The sequence below is a fragment of the Sarcophilus harrisii genome, chromosome 1 (genome assembly GCF_902635505.1).
Source record: "Sarcophilus harrisii chromosome 1, mSarHar1.11, whole genome shotgun sequence".
NCBI lineage: Eukaryota > Metazoa > Chordata > Mammalia > Dasyuromorphia > Dasyuridae > Sarcophilus > Sarcophilus harrisii.
Genome location: NC_045426.1, coordinates 129859814 through 129876594, shown reverse-complemented (window position 1 = coordinate 129876594; position 16781 = coordinate 129859814). Strand labels below are relative to the sequence as shown.

The window sequence follows — 16781 nt, the reverse complement described above, 5'->3', positions numbered from 1 at the left end:
ATGTTGGACTACAGAACCACAAGCAAAAAAGAAGATTGAGGAAAACCTTGTAGTTTTGTTGTAGCAGAAAATATATGAAATGAGTTTTTAATGATCAGATTATAGTTGAAAAATGAACAAATATAAAATTTGTTATCTTTGTGTGTGACAAGAGTTTGAGTTTCTATTCTTATGCAGTATCTTTCCCCTTATAGGGAAGCAGCACTCTGAAAACGCTGGAAATGAATCCTTGCACCCCTAATAATGTGGAAGTGGTGGAAACAAGATCAGTGGCTCCTAAAATAGAGGAGGATACTGAAATCAAGTCTCCAGTGACTGATGGTCCTGAAGAAGGATCCGATGCTGAGCCTGAAAACCATGTGGTTGTCTCCTACTGTCCACCAATCATTGAGGAGGAGATAGCAAATGCTGGAGGGGAGGAGGCAGGAAGCTCTTCCCAAGTCATTTATATTGATATTCAATCAATGTATCAACCTCAGGCAAAACCAGAGGAAGAACTAGAAAACCACTTAGTAGGTGGAGCAGGCTATAAGCCACAAATGCATCTGCCTGTTACTTCTACTATAGAGAACATAATCACAGCAGATGACTTAGAGAAAACTGCAGGTTACAGACCTCAGACAAATGTAAATGCTTGGAATTTAGACTCTCCAGACTCTCCTCGGTCCATAGACAGCAACAGTGAAATTGCGTCCTTTGGAAGCCCATGTTCAATTAATTCTCGACAGTTTTTGATTCCCCCAAAGGATGAAGAATCTCCTAAATCTTCTAATGGAGGATGGTCTTTTACAAATTTTTTTCAAAACAAACCAAATGATTAGCAATAGCATCATGTTGTGTCAGTCTACCATCTCAATAAGCTCTGGCTCCTGGGGTTGTAATAGCAGCAGCACTGGTTATTCTAGGAGGCCTCCAGTGGAGTATATTTTTAGTGAGATGAACTTTACCACATGTTAAGTTACACTGAAAGTGTTAATGTTGTTTTACTGTAGCCTAAAAGCCAAAGTATAGCAACTCAGTAATTCAATTCATGTGATCCAAGATATGGGTTTGGATCTATTTGTGATTCCAGCCAAAGAAGCCTCATTTAACTCGTGGCATTTTAAGATTAATTATTACTTAATAGTTCAGAAAATATCCAAACTGTTTTACATTCATTAACTAATCAATTCTTATTATGTGTACGTTATTGAATCCCAATCAGAACGTTTGAAATTGCAGACAGGGGGAAAAAAGCATGCAGATGTTCAGATCAACAAAGAATTAGTTGACTGAAATTTGTTCAAATCTAGATAAAAGCCAAGCACAGATCAAGTATCATAAGATCTTTTTTTTCTCTGTAATTAATATAGCTTTTAAAATGTAGCAGCAGCTATTTTAGTTTTTTCTTTGATAAGTAGGTCTCTGTGCCTACTCTGTAATTGTTAAGAAATTGTTGACTCAGGGGCACAAACTTGGAAAATGAGTATAACACTGACATATGCCACATTTCTGATTTAGCAGTTTCTTTTCCCCATTAATTTTTAACTATTACATGTAATAAAGTACCTAAATGTATATGCTTTAGTAATTTACAGGACTAGGACTGCATATCTAAGACATAATGTACAAACAAGCCCAACTCTTGACGTTTATTTTGTGAAAATGCCAATTTTCATGAGTGTATGAACAAAGTATACACTTAAATATAATGCTTCAGCATTAACTGCACTAATTTTCCATTTAAAACTCTTACTAGCAAAATTTAGCTAACTCAATCTCTACCACTGGTGGTAACAATTGGCATTAGTTCTCCATGAAGAAATGATTCTATGAATGAGCCACAAATTAATGTCATTTAATATGAGCATATGATCTATTTCCTACTTGTAGTCTAATGGTTACATTTCTTAAATAGACCATCAATACTACCTTTCTGATGGAATAATTATTTTTGATGAAAAAGTAAAGAACTGATTCTTCTTTTTTTGCTCTAAGATAAATCACTTGGTAGCTATGTTATAGTAAATGTCATGAACAACTACAAATTCAGACTTAATATGAATTAATTCTATTAAGCATCACATAACTAAACAACTGCCTTTATCACCTATAAAAAGCATGAGTGCCCTTATAACAAAGAATAATTTTAACCTCCCAAGTTTTTCAGAAACAGCTGCTTCTCTGAGAAATGACTCTTGGAAATTTTTCTTTCATGTCAACCTGCAAATTGCAAAGTGTTTTTTAATCTGCTTTTAAGATCTGTATGTATTTAGCCTTTTAATGGCTAAGTTACATACAAATACTTAAAATCCTTTGATAACTGATTAAGTCAAAGCATTTTATTTTATTTTGATTTATTTGCTATCATAGGGAACATTCTGTTAGTACATTTGGACCCTTGACTAAAGCATCCTAGTATATCTTGTAGAAGGTGATAGAGCAGTTAGGAACAAATTTCATTTAGAGATCATATTTTTAAACCCTCATTTTAACTGATAGGTTTCAGTTAATATTTAGGATCTAGAATGAGACTAGGGAAAGAAATGCAGAGTTAAAATTTACTAAGTATAACTGTAGCATATTCAGACTTTGACCACATGCATTTTTTAATCCCCAGGGCTAACCCTAAACAAAATTGTGAAATAGGTGAATAGCACTCTCTCTGTGTCTCTGTCTGTCTCTCTCTCTTTGTGTGTCTTTCTTTCCCCTAGCATTTCTCCCTCTCTCTTACTATGATTGCACTCTCATCATTACATAGCTTACAATGCAACTTATGTACATAAAGCAGCTTATTTTTTCAGGGACAAGCTATCAATGTTTCAAGGTGATAGTGAACTAACCTGAGCTAATAGGGAAATAGTACATCCCCAAATTTCTCCTTACCTTTGAAATAACAGGAATGCATTGTTAACAGTGGTCATCTGGAGACTTTTCTCTGTCTTCCTTGTCCTAATTAAAGAAGTGATACTAATGCTGAAAATTTTAGACCAGATAAGAAGTAATGTGGCAGCATGTTGGAATAGTTTGGAGCAGGTCAAACTTTAACTAATTGTTACACTGGTAGATGATTTCATACTACCCATTTATAAATTCAATTCATGATGGAAAATTTTAATTATACTAGGTTTATATCCCTATTAATCAAATAGTATCATACTTTGAAACATATTTAAAGCATTAGCACATTTCAGTACAAACTTTACATTTTCAAACAAGTCTCCTTTGCATAACAGTCAAACAATCTATTAGTAATAGTTAGCATTTATATAATACTTTCATGTAGTAGAACTTTGTTTTTTCATTTGCTACAACCACCTTGGGAGATGGGTGATATCATTAGCCTGATTTTTTTTTTTTTTTTTTTTTTTTTTTTACAATTGAGGAATTGTGTGTACTAAGTGACTTGCCCAGCATCACAGTTACTAAGTGTCTGAAGCCACATTTGAGTATAGCCTCCATGACTCCAAGCTCTGCAATCATTTTGGAGACTGTAAATTGATAATTACTTACCATTCATAGAAAAAAGTAATCAGGTTATAACATTTTGTCATAATATATTTCACAAAAATATCAATTCATAGTGAATATAAAGACCTGATATCAGGGTAAGGAAAACAAGGGCTCGAGTCCATTCTCTGGCATATACTGGCTATATGACCTTGGGCAAATCATCTAATCTCTCACTGTCTCCAGCCAGTTCTATAAAACTAACAATTGCTGGTGTGCTTTGGTAAAGGGAGTTTCATAACCAGGAAGCTTCCCATTCTGATGAAATCGCAGATCTGAACAAAGCACATCTCGTATTGTGTAAATTATTTCACCTATTATAAAATTAAAATTATCTTTAAATGTATGGCAACAAGGACAATAATAGCTTTCCAATTGATTAACACTGTGACAAGCTTTTAGTCTTTGCAAATTAGAAACTAAAACAGGGAAAGAAAAAAGATGATTGTTAATTGAAAAAATATACAACTTTATATATATATATATATACTATACATACACAGCAAGAATTCTCAATCTAGCTTTTAATACTCAGGGGTTTTTTTTATTAGTCATTTTCTAAAGGGAAAACACAACTGGTACTGTTGGAGACTGAAGTGGAAATCTATAGCCTTGCAGCATTTGTTTCAAATTAGATATTTTGTTACTTTTTTCTTTCTATAAATTGGGGTGATTACTCTGAATCTGCTGCTTTCTATTTTGAGCCATATTATGATTTGTATAATTCTTTTGTTTAAAAAATAATTTTTATTTATGTAGAAATTCAGCATTGAGCATCAATTTAGGACAGAAGGGCTACGTTAGTGATGCTTGTCCTACAGCTACAGAAAGATTAGGCACATAGATGCCCAATAAATATATTTGATTGAACTTGACCTAGAGAAAATCTTTCCAACTGGAATAATCTCTAGGGATCCATCAGTCTAGAGTAGCCATGCAAAGCAGGTCTGTTCCAGTGTCAATTCCATCTGTTATAGAAGTGGTCCCATATAACCAAACTGACTTCACACTCCAGAGATCTTCTAGATAATTACCTGTCCCCACCTTCATTAGATGGATATCTCTGAGGAATAAGTCTAAATTTTTTCTGGAAGAAGGAGGGAAAAGGGTCTTTCATTTCTCTGAATTTGGTTTGAGTTTGAGGCACTAAATGCAAATATATATAGTTGCTTTTTATTTTGAGCCATGTTAAAATATACCTAATTTGTTTTATATAAAAAGACTTTGTATTTTTTACACTCCATCGTTTTGAAAAATGATCAAGCATAAATGCCACTAGAATTGTTGCATTTATAGTTATACTTTAGTGCATAATCTGAATGTTTCTGTTTTGCCATAGTGTGCACACAATTTAAAACATATATACCATAACTAGAAAACATTTGGGAAAGGTATTAACTTGTACATATAAGCTTGGGCTATGATTTCTTAATATAGAAAACTATTCAATTCTGTAAAATATCTTCTTAAAACATGCATTTCGAACTGGTCATATTGATTTCATTGGAGAGCCAATTTTGAATTGCCATCAAACTTTTATTTTTTTAATCTTTTTACATCCGAATTCCATTTATAACATATTGAAGAGAAAAATATGCTTGCTTTTTACAAACTATAATCTTAGGGGTTTTTTAAAAATTATTTTTAAAGGTGGTTTATTCAGCTCTTTAGCTCTATACCTGTACTATGTTTAAGTAGTAATCATGAAAAATTTATATTAGTGCCTTAATTTGGTTACCCTATTTTCAGTTAATACCTTTGTAATAGTTATCAAAGATAACTTGTTTCATGCTGATTAATAAAACCTTTTTAAAATACTACCCTTGAGAAATTCAAACCAATATCCACTTTATAGGCCATATGGTATTTTATTTCATACATATATACGTATATATGTTTCAGGACATTTGATTTGACCAAGATCATTTCTGAACTCATGTGATATTGTTGCATTGTCTGTTGTGTTTAGAGCGTTTTGATCATAAGAACAATATTGGTGATTTTTCTCTATGTTTTGTAATTGGTGTGAAATAATGCTGATTACTGCCTTTATTTTTGTGTCAGCTCCATTCTTGTTGCTGCTTTCCCTTTAACCCTTCATAGAATTTCTGTTCAACATACCAAAAACTTTTCTGTTATTTTCTTGCTGTCTCTTGGGTCCCACTGTTTTTGCATTTGTCTCGTTTTTGATAAATGATTTGCCCCTTCTCTTCTGATCAAACATGTCCATGATAATGTCTCATGCCACTTCTTATGGGCATGTTATCATTGATTACATGCTGTAATCTGTTTATTATGCTTACCATGTGTCTTTCCATTGCATCCTTTGGATCAGTTATAATTTTTATAATTTCCTCTATATATTTGAAATAATACTACTTGGAATTTAGATATTCACAATTTAAATAAAATTTACCTATGCAAGTCAGATTCTGACTGCCTAATATTTTCATGAGTTTATTGCTGTGGTCTTAGAAAAACCACCCTCTAAATTAGTCCTTTTACTGTGAAAGTGCCTAGTTGAAACAAATGTAGTTTTTAGAAAAATAAACTATAATTGAGTGAATATCAACCAACTATGAATTGGTAATAATTTTCATCACTTTCCTTACTGAAAAGAGATTATCTTGTCAACAAATTGATATGAAAGAGATAGTTAACTGAGTTAATCATATTGATTTCTGTCTTTTAAGGATTTTAAAATCAGAACCAAAATAATTTAAACTGAAATAGTATAATATCAATGAAAATGATTTGGTTATATTGTTGAATTAAAGTTGTTAGTTTCATTGTCACCTAAATCTCCAATTGAATTTTATTACATATTGCACAAATGCTGGAGGTACTTCTTCTAACACCATTTTTGATGGGTATCTCCTCATTTTTAGGTCACTGTTCTATTTGCTGAGCATTCCATGTTGTATAAAAAGTTGGATTATTTATTCCATTGTGGTAAAACATATTGCCATTGGCTTGTTGAAAAGGTGAAACAGTATGTTCTGAGGAATCATTGATAATCTGATATTTTTTAAAAAGTAGCTATATTCATGATTTTGTTGTTGAACATTGAAAAAGAACATTTGAGTACTAGTTTTTATAGAATTTATTTTTTTATATTTTCATAGATGCTCCCTTCCGTGTTAGTAGTTTCCCCCACTTTGATAATAGATATCCTGTACTTGTGTTCTTAATATAGCACAAACCATTAGTTCTTTTTTAACTTTATTCCCACCAACATAAATGCCAGAAATGTGAATGGCACTAAGAATAATGCAGTTGAAGGAAACACATAAAAAAAGTCTATTCAGTGTACTTTTGTGAAGAGAGAGACTACTTGACATTTCTGTATATCTTGTAGTCTGTGATTCTATTTTTAAAAAGAATTGATTTTTTAAAAATATGTCTAATTTGCTTCCTTAATTTTTTTTAAAGGAATACAATCAACAGTATAGCCCAAAGCTGGAGTGGATATTTCAAAGTATTCAACTGTTACACTTTAGTATGCTTATCTAATTCATGGTCTTTCCATTTCTGGAAAAGAAATTCTAAAAAATGCTTTTTAAACTTCTTTTCCTCTTTCTTTAAGCAATCACATAAATGTGTTTGTAAATCTAGAAAATCATCCCCTTTTCTCACTTCCAAAATTGCATTATACTGAATTGCTGTTTACTAAATATACACATACTGTGAACAGGTTTAAGTTTTTATGTCTTTTGTAAGGTTGTATGTAGAATGTGTTTCTTTTTTAAAGGGAATGTTAATTATGTTTAAAAACATTTTCAGTTTGCTACATATTTTAATAAATCATGTTTACTAATTTGTTTTGTAAAGATGTTCTGAGTACAAGTTGAGAGAAGGTTGGAAAAAGCATAAGCTTCAAAACTTTACCGTTTATATTTCATGTAAAAACTAATCCCTCAGATTTGCCTTTAAATCTGATCACATGTGAAATATGCATTATCTAAAAGTGTATGTTTAATAATAAAAGAAACCTCTTTAAGAAATCAGAACTTAAATATTTAGATGCACACAAAGTAGGTTAAAGTGATTCACCCAATCTAGAAGCCATGGAATAAACCATGAAGAACCTTTTACATGGGAATTTGAAATCTTATGTTTTCTTCTATCAGTAATAAACGGATTTCTCCCTAGAACTGTTGTTACCTCATATAGCATAAGAATAGGAGAATCTGAGTGATTAGTAGACAAGCATAGGGAAATAATGTATACTTTAAAAGTAAGATTTAGTATCATGTTGGAAAATGTGGTTACAGCAGAGGCATAGACTATTAACTCATGTATTACTAAGACACCGTAAATGTAAAACTAGTTTGCTTGGCTGTTAACTCTTGAAGTGTTGCTTATGTCTGTTTTTAAAATATGCATGTATTTAACAGTTTTACCATAGTATTGCCATGAAAATAAATAAATATATTTTCTTACACTCTAACAAGTTTGGACATTTGTTGCTTATGTGTTTTCTTATACTGATTCCTGGCTGATTTGGTAGAGAGAAGGAAGAGTGGGTATGACACAGGAGAGGAAGATTTTTTTTTCTGAGGCAGTTAGGATTAAGTGACTTGCCCAGGTTCACACAGGTAGGAAGTGTCTGAGATCAGATTTGAACTCGGGTCCTCCTGAATTCAGGGCTGTGCTCTACCCACATCACCACCTAGCTGCCCCAAAGATATTTCTTACTCTTTTGCATTAATGGGCTATTAAATTTGTCACATGGAACATTATTTGAATCTTTTTAAAAAATTGAAATCATAGAATTTTTAAGTCGGGAGGGACCAGTGAGGTTTCTATTGATTTAACCCAAGAGAAGTTATTTGGAAAAAGTACTGTAAGTGAAACATCTGGAGACTGAGCCTGTGAACTTCTTTAAAATGTTATTTCTTCATCAAGTATATACATCATTTACCTCAGACATGAATTAATCTACATCGTGTTTTTATAACCTAGAAGCATTCTTTATTTTAAAACAGTGTAGTAGAAAGAGAACCTTGGACTCAGAATCTAAAGACCTAAAATTAAACCTAGGTTCTGCCAGGTACAAACTAAATAACCTTGGGAAATGGTTCAAATTATTAACAAGTATGGATCAAGCACCTATTATGTGCCAAGCACTGTATTAGTTGCTGGGGATTCAAGAATGAAAATTCACAATGAGTTAAGTTCTAACAGGATTTTAAAAAGGTAAATACAAGGTAGTGAGGAGGGACTTGGTGGGGGGGGGGGGGTACCAGCAATTGAAAAAAAATCTATAAAGGCTACTCAAAAAAAAAAAAAATCGACCTGAGTTGCAACTTATGGGAAAAGAGAAACCAGCCCTGAGCTTAAGTAAGCTTCTGGGATAGGTGTGCATGGGGATGGAGTGGGGAGCAAGTTCCTAGACTGGTGGGTTTTTATTTTATCTTGGAGGAAGATAAGAAGCCACCACAATTGGTTGAGAATTGGAGTTAATTACATGGTGAATTCTCTGCTTAAGGAAATTTCCTTTGATAGCAATTTGTTGTTTGGACTGTGTAAAGGGCAGAATTCTGGAGAAGCATACTTGAAACAAGGTTTTAACTTAGAAGATAAGACAATGGTTATCTAGTTTAGCTTAGGATTAATAGTCTCTAATACAGTATGATTGATTTAATCTTACAACAAGGTGTTAACTCAGTGGAATTAAGACAATGATTCTCTAGTTTACATGTTCTTAGTACTTAGTATAGGTCTACAAGTTGAAACCTACCAGATTGACACTTATGATGATGTACTTGTAATAGAGTATATAAGAACCAACAAGGGCTGGAAGTCATCTTTGATAGGCTCCTGGTGGCTCTCCTGCTTCCTACACTGAAACCAAGACCCATTTCAGAAGGTCTCAGAAAGCTAACTGGATCCCAGGTAAAGGAGAGACAGACTGTGCAGGAATATATGTACACACCCATATATATGTGTGTATATATATATATATATATACATATTTACAAGAATTACTTTAAGAAGAAAGAGAAATTGTATACATCATTAAACTTTTCCTTGGAATTCTCAATAGTTAACAATTTGAAAATAGAGATCTCATCTAATACTGAAGTGTAATGTTCTAGTTAGTTTTCTGGAGGTCTTGGGACCAGCCTTCATTTTAGCAGAATAATCTCCACAAGAATAGTCAGGGATAAAGTCCAAATCTTTATTATCTCCTTCACAGGGTGTCTCCTTCACCTGGGGCCGTGCTAGCTTTCTGGAGGCCCTCTGGCATGGATCTTGGTTGCAGTGGAGGAAGATAAGAGAGCCACCAGAAAGGTCTCTATCTTGAAGTCTGTGTTTAGCTGAGTTTGTCCCAGTTTATATACTCTATTACAATTACATCATTATAGTTTACTGAGTATAAACCAATCATTATATCACTAGGAAATCATTATTTGTCATAAGATTAAATCAATCATACTGAACTAGAGAACTCACATGCTAAACTAGATAACCATTGTCTTATCGATTCCACTGAGTTAACACCTTGTTGTAGGATTAAATCAATCATACTCAGTCTTAAATATATTTCTCCAAAGTTCCTGCCTTTTACAGGATTGTAATGGAGGGGAAACCCATTAGAAGACCTTTGCAGTAATGTAATACTGGAAGTAACTGTGGTAATTAGAGATGGTAATAGCCTGAAGTAAGGTGGCTATGGGAGCAGAAGGAAGATTTTAAGAGGTGAAAGTAAAAACCAGATCTGGCAAATAATTTAATTTGCAGGGTAAGAGAAAATGAGATGACCAAGACTGCACATGGTATGAATCTAGGATGCTCTTGACAAAAAAATTTGAAAGAGGCAAAAGATTAGGGTGAAAGATGAGTATAATTTTTGATAACGCTAAATTTTTTTAATGTTTCTGGAGCATCCACTTTGAATGTCCAATAAGCAATTAGTTGGTGATTTGGGCCTAAAGTTCAGGAGAAAAATTAAGAAGCTGTATATATAGATTCAGAAAGTCATTTGCATACAGATGCTATTGAAACCCATAGATGTGGATGAGAATATGAGAGATTCGAGAGGAAGTAACAAATAGCCAGGACAGAACCTCAGGGAAATCTCCACTAGTAGAGGGTATGATGTGGTCAATAAGCCAGCAAAGAAAACAATGATATTCAGGAGGTGAACCAGGAGAGGGTAGTTATTACAGAAACCCAAAGGGGATCCAAGAAGAGGGTGTCCACAATGTCATGTGAAGCAGACAGGTAGAGAAGAATTAGGGTTGAGAAAAGACCATAAGATTAGACAGTTATGAGCAGTTTTGAAGGAGCATTTTCAACTGAGTGATGAAGTCCTAAGCCAGTTTGCAAGGAGTTTCTTCTTCCAGGAAAAAGGAATAATATTTGCATTAAGCAACTCACACTTCTGTGTCTACTAGTAAATTAAATACTATTTAGTAAAGTACCCAATTATCTTAACAATTAATATAAATGTTATCCACTCTCCCATTTAAATTGTGTACAATATTACCCACCAGATGGCCGTGAAACTTCTGTTTATAAGCCTCCTATTCCTACAGGCAAACTTACTGTTTCATTTATTCTGCAGCAACTTGCATTGTTGTGTTTGATATTTCATTATTTCAGCATTTTCCTGAGAGTGACATTAGTTTTAAAGAAAATGTGGGAAAGGGAATGTGGTAGTTCTACACTGACATAATTTAAGGTGAATTCCCCATTGTTGATGGTATTCCAGCAGAAGGTGGGTAAGGGACTACTTTTTGGGTTTGTGGTGGAGGTAATATATGCTTCCTTCCCCAGCACTTAGAATGCCTGTACATGCATGCTTAATTGACTGACTTGGTAATCTGATTCCTGAGCTCCCTTCCAACAACAAAAGTCTACATTCCCCATGATAATCTAGCAAAATAGATACTTGAAAGTGAATATCGACCCCCAAAATGCAATTTACTAACTCTTTTGAAGACATCTAAAGATTCTTAGATACTGCGTTCTATATTGAAATCATTTTGAATTTGAAAAAAAAATTAAGAGACCCAGAAACATTATAAAATGACTTCCAAATTTCAAACTATCTTAACTAGGTGGGATATGAAAAACAAAGGCATTAAATGTGAAGTCCTTGGTCATTATCTGAACTTGTTTTGGAATAAACACTGACAGATGGAAACATGGATTTCTTAGACTTTATGGTGAAAGAAGCTGGATACTTGGACCATAAAATAATTTGTAATGAGTTCTGAAACACATGTTAACAGTTAAGTGCTAGAAGGCTTTATGGTATGTAACATATCCTCAGAGGAGGTCTCTGCTCTATATAAGAGATTATTAACTTGATTCCACAGGGCAAATTCTTGAGCCAAAGTCTCTAGTACTCTCAACTGAAGGACTATGGGAAGTAAATGAATAGAGACGATGGAGGAAATTATGGAGGGAGGAGTGACTATAAAAACAGAAAATCCCTTTCAGAGTTATGGAAATTATCCCAATACACAGGATAATGGGTACTTAAAATTAGGATCTGAGGGTCACTCCATCTAATCTTTTACCTCAAGTATGAACTATCTCAGCAATATCCCCAACAAATGGTCATCCAACCTCTTTTTCAAGATGACATTGATAGGGAACTCACTAATTTAAGGCAGTACATTCCACTTTGAATAGTTTGAATTGCATATAATACATGAGTAATAACAAACACAAATAAAGTGGTTTCAAATTGCTTATTTATAAATATGGGATATTGGCCTGTAGCATGATGTTACTGTATCTGATTTGCATGGATAAGGATCTATATTTATTTTGTAGCATTTGAGCTCTGAGACAGCTGTAGTAAAATAAAAATATGCCTTCAAGTTAGGTACAGCCAGGATGAGGCTACCTTCAAATATTATCAATAGGACTCTGGATAAGTCACTAATCTCTCTGACCATGTTTTTCTCAACTGTAAAAAAAATTAAATAAATGATTCCTTGTAACAGTCCCATGAGATAATTTTAAAGCATTTTATTAATACAAGTTGTTAATAATACATTGAAATCCATTTCTGCAGGCTACAAAATTTAAAATTTACTAAATACCTAACAAAATACAATGAATAAAGCTAGAGAAAAATTACAAAATCATGCTGAATGTGAAAGGGGAGGGAAACTGTTCCCTTTACTGAAACAGTATTCCTTTAAGATTATCACTCTAAAACTGTGTTCCCCTTTTGAAACTGTGTTCCCTTTAAGATTATCATTCTGAAACTGTGTTTCCTTTTGAACTGTGATCCCTTTCGGAGTCTCAGCCCCTCCTAGGGAAGGCACATCTCCCCAGATAAGTTATCTTTTGGGGATGCCATAACCTTTGATTCAATTAGAAATCCTGGTCAAAAAGCACCCCTTTGAAGTTAATTCCAACAGGCATCTAAGCTGGGAACCTGAGTCCTGAAGCCTCAAGACTCCTTTAAAAGGGCAGCTTCTAAACTTACTCTTTGCAGAGGGCCAAAGCAGGATCATGCCAAGCCAAGGGACCTTTCCTTGGCATAGCTGCCTGTGAGGACCCTCTGCCTGCTGAGAAGGCATTCTCTTCTCAGTGTCAGCCTCCATTTCCCTTGCAGAGGTCCAAAAGAGGAACATGCCAGCCAAGGAACCTCTCTTTCCTTGGCATAGTTGCCCACAAGGACCCTCTGCCTACTGAGAAAACATTCTCTTCTCAGTGCCAGATTCCATTCCCCTAATAGGACTTTGCCACTATAGAAGTCAGTTTCTTAGCAAACTGGTTTCTATCCAACAATAAACTTTCATTTTTGCCAATTAATATTTCAGAATAAATATTTTCTTTCACTTTGAAACTGTGGGCTGACCAAAAGGGAATTTTAACAGCTCTCTTATTGCCACTAACCTCATTACCACGGGGAATGAGGGGATACTAATCTCATCAAATGTATCCATTGCAAATTTATGTTCCATAATCTCAGTTGGACTCACATTGCAACGGCAATTTTTTCATATTTCCCTAATTGATTCACTAGTCTGTATAATAAATAGAGCCCTGAATCTGGACTCAGAAACACCTCAGTTCAAATTTGATCTCAGGCACTTACTAGGGTCACTGTGTGTCCCTAGGATTGTCACTTAACTGTTTTTCTCAGTTTCCTCACCTGTAAAATGAGCTGGAGAAGGAAATGGCAAACCCACTCTATTCTCTTTGCCAAGAAAACCCCAAATAAGGTCATGGAGAGTCAAACAAGTCTAAAAATTACTGTCAACAACAACAACAAAATCAATTTACTATTCCATTCAACAGAATTTTTTTTTAAAGCTCTGTTTATTCCTCCTCAAATATTCCAACACTTTCTTCTTCCCCTACTCTTCTAGCAGAGTCTAACTTCATATTTCACTAGAGGAAAAAAACAACAAACAACATTCATCAAGAGCTTCTTCTTTCTCTCTTCCATCTCCCATCTCTCAGAAGTCTTCTGCCATTATCACTACCTTCACTTGTCTCATATAACGTGGTAGCTCTTCCTATCCAAGAAAAATTCCTCTATATGCACAAATGGTCCCATTCCTTGCAGATAGTCTCCTCTATCATCTGAACTCATACTAATCTTCAATTTCTTTCTATCTACTGGCTGCTTCCTTACTGCCCACAGTAAACAAACAAACAAAAACGACAACAATAATAAAAATCCTTATTTGATCCATTAATGTGATAGCTATCATCTCATATCCTTCATGCTTAAATTCCTTAAAAGACTGTCTACAATATGAGCCTTCATTTACCTTCTTAACTCTTTGATTCTCATCATTCAACTGAAATTGCTCTCTCCAAAGTTGCCTTTATATATATATATATATATATATATATATATATATATATATATATACACACACATACTTAATGACAAAATCCAATAGCTTTTTCCCCCAGTTGCCTTTTTCTTTAGCCTCACTGCAGCTTTAACACTGTTGAGCACTCACTTTTTCTTGATGCTTTCTTCTGTATAGTTACCTGTGACACTTTCTCCTGGTTCTTTATAATCTTCTTTTGCTCTATCTCATTCAAGTCTTATCCACTAACCATGGATGTCCCCCATCCCCTCCAAATCTCTGTCCAGAGTCTTCTCTTCTCCCTCAATTTCATTTTACTAGGTCTTCTCATCAGCCCCCATGGACTCAATTATCATCCCTGTGAGGATGGTTCTCAGATTTACTTTATCCTAACCTTTCTTCTAATTGCTGGAAAGAAAACAAAACAAAAACAATATTCACCAACAACTTCTCTCTTCATCTCCCATCTCCCAGAAGTCTTCTGCCATTATAATTTCCTTATTCTGAAATACCTTAGTTATTCTTCCTTCTGTATAATTAATTTGACAAGATATCTAAGATTAACTTTAAAACTGAAGTGGCAATAACACCATACTTTGTTTTAGTGTTTCACTTTATTGCACTTTGAAGATATTGCTTAAAAAAAACAAAAACAAATTGAAGGCTTCTAGAGTAAATTTAAACTTACCTGCATAATTTTTTCCAACATCTGCTCACATCATGATTCTGTGTTGCATTTGGGTAATTCTCACAATAATTTTTTATTATTATTATTATCATTAAATCTGTTATATTGATCTGTGATCAGTGATCTTTTATGTCACTACTGTAAATTGTTTGAAGACACCACAAAAAATGTTTCCATATAAAATGACAAACATAATTGATAAATGTTGTGTGTATTTACTGACCAGCTGTTCCTCTTTCTCTTTCCCTGTCCTTGGACTTCTCTATTTCCTGAGACACACATGAAAAAATGAATATTATTACATAAACTTAGTTGACAAAGCAGCAGCAGGGCTTGAGAGTATTAATTCCCATTTAAAAAATTCTACTGTGGGTAAAATGCTAGTAAACAGCAGTACATGCTACAGAAATACTTTTCATGAAAGGAAGAATTAATAGATGCAGCAAACTTCATTGCCGTCTTATTTTTTAAAATTGATCTGATCTGATCAATCAGCAACTGTCAGCATTAAAGCAAGAACCTCCACCAACAAAAAGATTACTAATCACTGAAGACTCAGATGATGGTTAGTATTTTTTAGCATTAAAATTTTTTAAAGTTAAAGTATGTATTATTTTTAGACATAATGCTATTATACTTAATAAATTACAGCATAGTCTGATTATAAATTTTATATGCACTTGGAAACCAAAGAATTCATGTGACTCACTTTATTGCAATATGTGCTTTATTGTGGTGGTCTGGAACTCAACAGGCAATACCTCTGAGAGATATCTGTATGCTTCTGTGAGTTTAATTGCACTGGATGATTTCCTGATCCTGACTGCTGACTGGGTTTTTGTTGCTGTTTGTTTCTCTAAGAAGCCAGTAAGATACTCGGAAAATACTGCCAATTTGGTGTTGAAGGAGAGAAAACCTATTGTTCAAACTCCTCTCCATTTCTTCAACTATCTAACCCATGGTAGGGTTTGATTCAACATTCAAATGTAGGGAATAGATCAGACTGATTGTGAAGAAAGTGCAGAGAGAAAAGAAGAGACAAAAGGATAGAACTTTGGACAACACCCATAATTAGGGAGAGGAAGAAAGAAAATGATATAGTAGAAACCCAGAAAAAAAAAGACAGACAAGAAAAAATCCAGGAAAAAGGATTATCATGAGATGCAAAGGATTCAAAATTTGGAATGGTCTTAAATTTAGAGGGGTGTCTACCCCAAGCATGTGAAGACAAATCCTGGTGGAATGGACAAGTAAAAACAATTTATTTCAAGAGCCATGAAGGCAACTCAAGCAAGTGCAATGAAATGATTAGAATTTGGCCAGATGTTGAAGATACAAATGTCATCCACTATATCATGGGCCATTGCCAATCATCTTGACTTGTCAGGACTCTGCAAAGAATGAATAAGATTTACAGTTCCTCTGGGCAACTCTGTCTCAGTTCAATTCAATTCATACCCAAGTCAAACCATCATCCTTGTGTTTTCATTGGTCTTCTTTGAAAATGAAGGATGAGGGGCAACTGGATGGCACAGTGGATAGAGCACCGGTCCTGAAGTCAGAAGGATCTGAGTTCAAATCCAACCTCAGATACTTAATACTAGCTGTGTGACCCTAGACAAGTCACTAAACCCCATCTGCCTCAGCAAAAAAAAAAAAGAAATAGAAAAAGAAAATGAAGGATGAATAACATCTTCCTACCTATTGCTTGGAGACGTAGGAAACAGAAATCAGTGAATTTAGACATATCTTTGAAGATGAAAGAGAGGGATACAGACAAACTTAATAGTAGCTTGGACTCT

General features: G+C 34.1%; 1 protein-coding gene across 1 annotated transcript in view; it reads left to right on the top strand.

Moving 5' to 3' along the window:
* LIFR (LIF receptor subunit alpha) overlaps positions 1 to 7940 on the top strand; it is an 84043-nt gene extending 76103 nt beyond the window's left edge. The window contains exon 20 of the mRNA XM_031964308.1: positions 195 to 7940. Coding sequence (XP_031820168.1) covers positions 195 to 821 — 627 coding nt within the window. The 3' untranslated portion in view covers positions 822 to 7940. The remainder of the gene's footprint in view (positions 1 to 194) is intronic.
* Positions 7941 to 16781: the final 8841 nt, after the last annotated feature.